Here is a 9008-nt window from a genome sequence, read left to right as displayed (position 1 = left end):
TGCCTTCTGGTCCCTGCAGATCAATTTGTACTTGCATGTTACTGTCAGACCTTTCTGCTGAAGAAGGTGTTTCACAGAATCACAGAATCAATTAGGTTGGGAAAGACCTCTGACATCATCGAGGCCAACCCATGACTGAACACCATGTCAACTAAACCACGGCACTAAGTGCCAAATCCATTCTTTCCTTAAACACCTCCAGGGACAGTGACTCCCCCATCTCTCTGGGTAGCCCATTCCAATGTCTAACCACCCTTTCAGTGGAGAAATTCCTCCTACAGTCCAACATAAACCTCCCATGGCACATCTGAAGACTGTGTCCTCTCATGCTGTCACTTTCAGCCAGGAGTGCAGTCATTCCTGCTTAAGGATGCAAAAAGCATTGGTTTGTATGACAGCTCCATGTGTACATTGTGCTTAACATTTTCTTTCTGAGTATAGGAACAAAAGTACATCCAATGAGGCGAGGTGAGCTGTGCATAAACCTGCCTGCTACTGCAGTGGGTTTGCACAGCACCTCAGTCCCTTCTCTCCGAGCTGCAACTTATAGGCACTAATGCAGGTACCATTTCAGGTGGCAGATACCTGGTGAGATCACTATTGGGGTGGGTAACAAGCAGGATTTATTCTGCCATTTGAACCGAAAACACTTAAGAGGCATTTTCCAGTCTCTCACAAATTTCCCAACTATGCTTTTAAGAAGCTACAGCAAATGCTTATATGGACCCAAGAAAAGAATGTCAGCAGTTGGTGATCCTGGGTGACTTGGCACACTGCATTGAGGTGGAAGACCATGGTAGGCCTTTTTCCTTCTGGGGGAATACAAAAAGCAGTGAGGTTTCTTTGTGTAGCTTAAAGAATAAAAGCCATAAACTGGTACAGCAATCAGATAGAAAACTAGAGCAAAATTTACCTCACAAATAATAAAGAGTTTCTCTTGCAACTGAAGAAAATTAAGAAGCACTTAGGCACTGACTAGACTATGGTTGTATGTGAGAAGCATAAAGCTGCCTGAATATGCAGAGGTGATGAGGGAATAAATTGGTGTGATCTTGACAAAGAGCTTGAATCCAGAAAATATAAGCAAGAAATTTGGCACTGGTTATTAGTTCCTCATGATTTTTAGCAATAAACATGATCATATCAAATACATCTGATTTCCTTCTCTGTCATTTTCCCAAATATTGGGTAATTACCTGTGCCAGAGGGGCAAGAATAAAGTTGTTCGCTGTAGGTGGATCTATGTTGGAACGTAGGTGCACTGTGCCATTGTAGCATAGATTCTATACATTCTATACATTCCCCCTAAAAGAATAGCTTTACAAATCAAAGTAATTTCTACGACACTGTATCTAGTTTGTAGCAGGAATTTGTGGTGTTTCGACTCTTGCTGACTACCTGCACATGAGACCTCAATAATGATGCTGGCAAACTGTGAAAATCTTCATTAACCACTAAGGAAAGATGTGTTTTCATGAGAGGAGCAGTATATATGGGATCATGACCTTGCAGAACACCTATCAGTCTTACAGGCAAAGCAAATTGGGCTGGAAGGAAGTACAACATGACATTAAATTCAAAATGCAGTCTTGAAAATGAATGTTCTTGAATTAAAAACTAGTGCTTATTCCAGCATAAGTCTTGATTGTGTGTACATTTTGGTTTTGTTCCTCTTTCTCCTCGGCTCCTCTTAAGCTTTCCTCTTCTCGCCCAGCTGTGATGTCATTTTCTTTCAGAGGTGCTGCAGGGTTTGAGGTATCCTGGGCTCTGTAACTCATTTGATGATGGCTCTGTTATGCTGCCACTGTGATTTGACATATCAGCTCTCCCAGTGTTTACTTTCTCTCACCAGATCTGCTCCACCTTTCTTCTGCCCAAAACTATCCCTCCACAGGGTTTGTCATTGTATGTACATTTTGCCCAGCAGCTTCTACCAGAGGCCCAGCTTGGTTAGACTCCACTCATTGTCACAGTGTCACTGTCTAAAAATAAGGGGTAACAAATCTCCTGAAGAGATAATAAAAATAAATATTGTCTTATTCATGGATCCAATCTTTGGATCATAATCAATATCTTAAAAAAGTGCATTGTGATAAAATATTGTGAAGAGCATTATACAGTGTTCTCCAGTGTCATTTGGTACATTATACAATTCACAGCCTATATTTCATAAATTTATCAGTTTATTGTGTTGACAGAGCTGCCAGAAGCCAATTCTACTCAGTATAATAAAGTCTTTCCTTTTCTGCTCAACATGTTTTAAATATTAAACAAGTTTAGTGCACTTCAGATGTTACCTTCTACCTGCCTTTGAATCTTATTGGAGTTGCATAGCTGCAAAGCACAAAGTGATACTCTTGTGGGTCACTGTAAATAGAGAAGTGAGACACTCAGGAGTAAACGTCACTGATTACATTGGAAAAAAGCTGGTAATTTAAACCAGTGTCAGTCTGGAAATGATTAATCTGATGGTAGACAGAATCCTTTAGGGGAAGGAAAACCTGTTCTACCAGGGAGGCTGTACTGGGAGCTGATCATAAAACTCATTTCAGAAGGTTATTTTAAGTTAGTGATGGAGGAGCTGAGCAGGGATGAGTGAATCCCCCCATCAAGGTGGTCTGTGTATCTGTGTCTTCACAACCATTTCCCATCATATAACAACATGGGCCACTGGGCCTCTTTTGCTTCCCGCCAGCAGCTCTGTTCCTGGGGCTCTGCTGGCATGGACTGCTGTGGAGATTCAGTTCGTTTTCTGGAAATATTGAGGGATTTGGGATGAAAATAGGGCAAAAATCCGGTTCCAAAAAAGTGCCTAAACTCACATGTGTATACATAAATATAAAGTATTTATATATAAAATATGAAATAACAAAAGTAATATAAAATATAATATAACATAAAATATAAATATAAAAATATATGTGCATACATACATATGTAATATGTGTATGTATATTATGGATATATGTAGATTGCATAATACACAAGGGTATAAAATATAATATTAATAAACACACACACACACACATGCAGTGGGTATTCCTTTCCACCCAAAGATTTATGTTTTCAGAAGATGTTATTTACAGGGAACCCTCTCAGCAGTGCAGGGTGGAGTAAGTAAGGTCTGTCTGGAGCAGATAATTGCTCTGCCATAAGCAATGGCTCTGGCCCCGGTCCAGCAAACATATATGGGTGGGCAAAAGGGTCACTGCTTCACATATGTGATAATTCCGGGGGGTGTCTCATAATTTAGTTAATTGCTGCACTCGTATGCATGCAATCCCTCTGCAGATGCAGCTTTTCTTTCTTTTGGGGTATATTTTTTATATCAGCAAAAACAACCAGGAAATAAAAAAATGTTGCATTAAAATTAGAATGGAGAGTCGACTGCTGAATCGGGGGAGTTTTTCCGGTGTTTTTTTGTTGTTGTTGTTGTTTTTTAAGCCTAATTCACCTTAAGGAATCTCAAAACCAGCCACAAGGGAAAGATCTGTGAATTTTTGTAATGGAAAGCGGTAGCCTCTAGGGCCCAGAGGATATGCAGAGAGGCATTTTCTCTTGCTGGTGCAGCTGAGAGCGAGCGAGCGAGCGAGAGCGAGACCTGGAAATGAAAGTAAAGAGATCAGGAGGCACATGGAGGGAGCTGCAGGGGCAGCCGATCCAGAAGCAGAATGCTGCCTTCTGTAATTAAATAGCACTTACTATTATTATTACTTCTAGTAATAATACATTAATAATATCTCTAGTAATACAATACCATTTATCAAGGAAAGTTTACACATAGTGTGGGGGGAAAACCCGAGGAGAGGTGAGTCCTTTATTTTTATTTTGGGGGGATTATTTTTGTCTTAAACCAATTCTGTATGTGTGTGTGTTTGTGTACGTAGAAAGCGGTGGACTTGAGAAACAATAAAATCTGGATGTTGCTTCATTAGAAAGTAAAGGTTTCAGACAGTAAATGCACAGATGAAACGTTGTGTAATTGCAAATTTTAAAAAAAGTGAAAAATAATATGAGTGAGATTTTGAAGCTAACCCCTCTTCCGCCGAAAATATGGGGTTTGCAAAAAAAAAAAAATTGTCAGACATCCTAATCCCACCCCCTGGAAAAAAATGTGGTAGTAGTCTAAAATTGGATAGCTAGGGGAAAAGCCCCTGGGTTTATATGGAAAACTTAGTATTAATCGCGTTTGTGCCTGTTTGGGGTTTGTAGGTTCGAGATCTGTCTTCTGGTCTGTATTTAGGCTGCAGTTTCCCCCTCTTGTTTGGTACAAACCCCATGAAACCGCAGAGAAGCCCTTGTGGAATTACTTTTCAGATGCACCTTCCGTAGGGGCTTCTAAAGTTTATCAAATAAGAAGATTGTGCTTTGGTTTTGTTTGTGTTTTTTGTTTGTTTTTAATTCTTTAATGTTTCAGACAGTTTCCGGGTGACAGGGGACGTTATGTGGTTTGGGTTCGGTTTGTGTTTTTTGGGGGGTTTTTTTTTGGTTGTTTTTTTTTTTTTTCTCTTAAAGCCGCCTCCCAGACTTCTGGAGATGTGTGATTTTTATTTAAGCGGATGGGGGGGTGGGGAAGGAGGAAGAGTATGTTTTGTTTTGTTTTCCTTTTCCCGGGGAAGCCTGGGGGTCGCCTGCCGCGGGAGACCCCTGCCAGCGGGGCCGGGGTGGTGGGGATGCTGGAGTGCTGGCGTCCGGCAGAGCCTCGGGGGCGCGGAAGGCGCCGCCGGCCCCTCTCCTCCCAGGCCGGCCGAGGTGGCGCCTCTGTCAGTGGCGGCCTCTACGCAAGGCCGGGGATCGGCGGCCTAGTGCTGGCGGTGGGGGGAGGAGGCGAGCGAGGGCTCCCGCGCCATGCGTGTGGGAAACAGCCCCGGGACTTAGTTTTACAAATGAGGCAGAGGAGGGCGAGCTGGGTGGGCTCGAAACCAAGTGGCCCGAGGGACGGGCAGTGTCACCCTTACTCCCTCTCCTCGCTCCTTGGCTGTGCTGCGGTGGGGGCAGGAGGAAGAGTGGCCTGTGGTACATGCGGGTGTTATGTGTGGAGTACAAGGCTGAAGGGAACGGAAAATGGGGTGTTAGTGGCTGGGGTGGTCTCTTGAGGCTTTAGCTGCCGCTGCCGTCCCCCTCCTGGGGAAACTTATGGTCACTGCTTTTATTTTCAGCGACTAGTGAGGGGGCTGTCACTACCTTGCTCTGCATTCACTGGGTGCAGTGAATATAGCTGGGTGAAGCTGGTGGCACCCTGATGACCCCAGTGGTGTTGCACAGCAGCAGTGACACTAGTGGGGTACTGGGATGTGAGATGGCAGCCATGGAAGTACCTTGGGATGGCTGGTGTGTGGAGGGATGAAGGTGTAAGGCCTGATGGGCACAATGTGGTGATGGGGAATCCAAGAGCTGTTGGCTGTGAGAAGCATTCAAACCCAGGGAGTGGGGCATGGTAGAAAGCAGATGCAGGAGTGAGCAAGAGGCCAATTTTGTAATGGGCTTTGCAGCTTGTCTTTTGCTTGATGTGTGCCCAGGTACCTATTCTGCTGCACCACTGAGGTGGCCAAACTGCGGCCAGTGAAAAACTCCCATGTTGCAGACCAGTGCATCCTGGAGCCTTTTTCCTCGGGAGCTCCAGTCTCAGTTCTACAACCTGCCACTTGCATTTCAGTGTACTTATTTCTGGCTGAAATGTTAAAGTCAAAACCTGGAAGTCAGTCAAGTGTGAACTCATTGTCATCCCATAAATACAGTATGAAAACCTTTGCCCAAATTCAGCTCTGGCAGGGTTATGAACACCTGTGTCCTCGATAAGGTAAATACAAGTCTTTCTGTTCATCTCGTAGTGTCCCTACCAATCTGCCTATCTAGAGCATATCTACCCAGCTTGTGATTCAGGCACCCAGTTTACTGGCTCATGCTTTCTTCTGAAGACAAGAAAACCATTTTGCCTGTCTGCAGCATTTTATTTCTGTCTGGCAAATAGTTTGTAACTCATTGACAAACTGTGAATAAAGTTCTCTCTAGATGCTGGACCAGAGAGGATAAATGTCTCCAGACTGAAAGGATAAGAGCTTTGTAGTGGGGATATAAATACTCTGGATTTGAATTCTGCTGGTGATTTGAATAGACAAGTCTGGACAGACAGATTTGGGGAGGGGGGAAGGACTCTAAGACACAATGCTTCATGAAATGTTTTCTGCTGTGTTTCTAAAAATATTTAAAAGACAGAGAAAACAAAAGCTAAACAGGCTCTGCGCTTAAAATTAATTAGGTAGTAGCTGTGGTATGGTGTGCAGCAGAACTGAAGTGTTGCACATATGGATGGCTTGCTGCGTGTTGGATTTGCCAGTGTAATGAGTGTGCAGCTTGGTCCGAGGGTTGAATGAAGCACGGCAGAGAGGCTGGAATGATGAGGGGAGACATAAGTGACTGAGTTTGCTGTGGTGGGGAAGGAGGTGTGAATAGCAAAACAAGGAGTCTGAATGGCAGCCTTCAGCAGTATTTGGAGCAGGCAGGACAGGGGAGGGGTCTGCCAAGCATGAAGGAAGGTCCTGGCGTGGAGTCACATTGAAAGGGAAAAGTAGTTGTTCCTGAGAGGTGTTCAAAAAGTTGTTGGGGCAGCAGCATGTGGTGTGCATTTCGAGGGTGTTGCCATGAGGACATGAGTCTTATGTGAAAAGTCATGACAAAAGCCTGAATGTATGACAGAACTTTAGCAGAGGAAGCTGGTCATCCACTTGCAAGGAGAGAGGAATGTGGGACAGTATCAGAGAGCAACAGTCTAGAGGGGAGATCAGGGCTGTGGTTTGTGTCTAAAGAAGGCAATGGAGGGTTTTGGGTTGAAGAACACTTACTGTTGAAGATGAAGGTAGGACTGCAGAATAAACAGCATGCAGTAAACACAGAGGGTTGTTTTTTATGAGGGTTTTGTAGCAAGGATCAAACTGTAGCCATGTATTGTGGGACTTACAGGGATGCAATAGGTTGGTCAGCCATCCACAGGAAGCAAGGATGGAGTTATTCATGCTGGATGCAGTGGCAATGGTAGTGAGGAGAGAAAACAGAAGGGGAGCTCTGGGCTGCAAGAAGTGTTGGGTAACTCTAGAAAGGAGATGTTCTGGAGCCATTCCCTGTAGTGCTTTGGCTGCACTCCAGGTTTGGGTCAGTAGTGTTTGAATGCCCTGCTCTGTGGGCAAGCAACAGTAATCAGTTCTCATTGTAACACATGCCCACATCCTGCTGTATGGGATGTTTTAGCAGTGGGGTCAGGGTAGCCGTGAGAACAGGTACTGATCTCTTCTTCACTTCTTGTAGAGTGTTTTAAAAGCTGAGCTGAGAAACAGAAGTAGACTGTGTGTATCAGAAGCTTTTCCAGGTAGTGATTTGTTTTGTGGATATACACAATTGTAAAGGTGTGCCACAGCATTTTTTGGAATGCAGCCATTGACTTTGTGATGACCAGCCAGTGTTCAACTGCTCTCCCCACAGTGACCAATAATCTCCCTTTTCATCAGATCTGTGGGCTGCTGCTTCACTTCCCTGACTTTTGTTCTCTCCAGCATGGCTCATGGCTCAGGGAGCAGCAAGAGCAGGGCTGCTCCTCCATGGAAGGACAAGTGAGTAGCCAAAGCTGATGACAGTCACCAGCAAAGCTGTCACTCAGTAGGGTACAGTCCCATCATATCTGAACAGTGCAGTCAGAACTAGATGCCGGCAGCAATGGTCCATCAACAGTCCCAAAGAAGATGAGATTGTGAATCGGGTCCAGGGTCCAACAACGAGTCCAGCAGTAGGAGATGGAGTGGGCATATAAATACTTTGGATTTGACTTCTGCTGACGATTTGAGTCTGGACAGACAGATTTGGTGGGCAGGAAAAAAAGGGCTCTTTAGACACAATGCTTCATGAAATGTGCCATAGACAGGACCATAGACAAGCTGTCTGTGGTGCAGGTCATAGGTTTGTCCTAGAAGTAGGACTGAGGAGAGGTTCACCCACAGTGTAGCTCAGACAAGGCAGTATACGTGGACCTCGGCTGAAATGGAGCTCCTAGACCATGAACAGAGGATGCAATAGGTGGGAGTCTAAGGTGGGGCTGTTTGGAACACTTCAAGGCTTTCAGGGACCTATTCAGGGACCAGACAGCTGGAAATCCCTTCTTCCTCCCCGTGCTTTCCCCATGAGCCTTTGTGAGGGTCCACTTGACTCTTTTGTCTCCTCTTCTCCCCCTTCCAGTTTGTCTCTTGTCGTTTCCCATGGTGACTTTACCCGCTCTTGTCTCTGATGGCCTTTGAGGTTCTTCTACAGTGCTCTGGGTTTACTGTGTCCTCTTCTGTGTATTTCGCTGCTGTCTATGTGGAAATGGTTCCTACTGCTGCTCTTCCTCTTGTCTGTTCTCTCTTACTTTATCTGTTTTTGCAGAATCTCATACAAGGAGAAATATCAAATGAATTGCCTCTGTCTTTTTTTCTACCCCTCAATCCTGTCTGCCTGTAGCATTAGTGATCATATTAACCTCACGGTCTCCTTGTTAAATTTCCTTGTTTCTTCCTGATTGCTCACAATCCAGCGTATTTATAAATCATTCCAGGCCTTCTGTTGGTGTTGTACTGAAGTATACCAGCTCTTCTCCATCACTTCTGTTGAAAGCCTTTGTAGAGATGCTGATCATAACTCACCTTGTCTGTTGGCTTTCCCTTTCTTCCTGTGCTGCCCATCCTGTTCCAAATGCCGCTGCTTAAAATCTTCTACCTGCTGCTTGAACCAGATTGCTCCCAAATTTAATGTCTGATGACTTACAAACTGCACAGTGTCACTTTCAAGCTCTTGCTTCTTTCTGCTGCCACTTTTTTCTGTGCTTTCCTTCACTCCTGCCTTTCCCCCTTCCCCCAACTCTCCTTCTTCATAAAGGGCAGGTATCAATTCTGCATTTTGTGTGGCACAGAGAACAATCAATAAGGGCTTGCTGAGTTGTCAGGATTGATTTTTATGTACCTTAAAGGCCTCTTCACTCCGTTCCA

The 9008-nt window shown here is 44.5% G+C and overlaps 1 protein-coding gene across 7 annotated transcripts in view; it reads left to right on the top strand.

Annotated features, from left to right (window-relative positions):
• Positions 1–3361: 3361 nt before the first annotated feature.
• Positions 3362–9008, top strand: part of ZC3H7B (zinc finger CCCH-type containing 7B) — a 44877-nt gene continuing 39230 nt past the window's right edge. For 2 of the 7 annotated variants that reach the window (XM_027680141.1, XM_027680138.1), the window contains exon 1: positions 3362–3808. Coding sequence is in view for 4 of the 7 variants with exons in the window: in XM_027680142.1 (XP_027535943.1) it covers positions 7556–7604 (49 nt within the window). In the remaining 3 variants the exon portion in view is untranslated. Of the gene's footprint in view, positions 3809–4889; positions 4911–7496; positions 7605–9008 lie in introns of those variants that run through there. The other 5 variants (XM_027680142.1, XM_027680137.1, XM_027680136.1 and 2 more) reach the window with 3 other exon arrangements.

The sequence above is a fragment of the Neopelma chrysocephalum genome, unplaced genomic scaffold (assembly GCF_003984885.1).
Source record: "Neopelma chrysocephalum unplaced genomic scaffold, ASM398488v2 Primary Assembly neopelma1_59, whole genome shotgun sequence".
Taxonomy (NCBI): Eukaryota; Metazoa; Chordata; class Aves; order Passeriformes; family Pipridae; genus Neopelma; species Neopelma chrysocephalum.
This window is presented reverse-complemented; position numbering and strand designations above follow the sequence as displayed.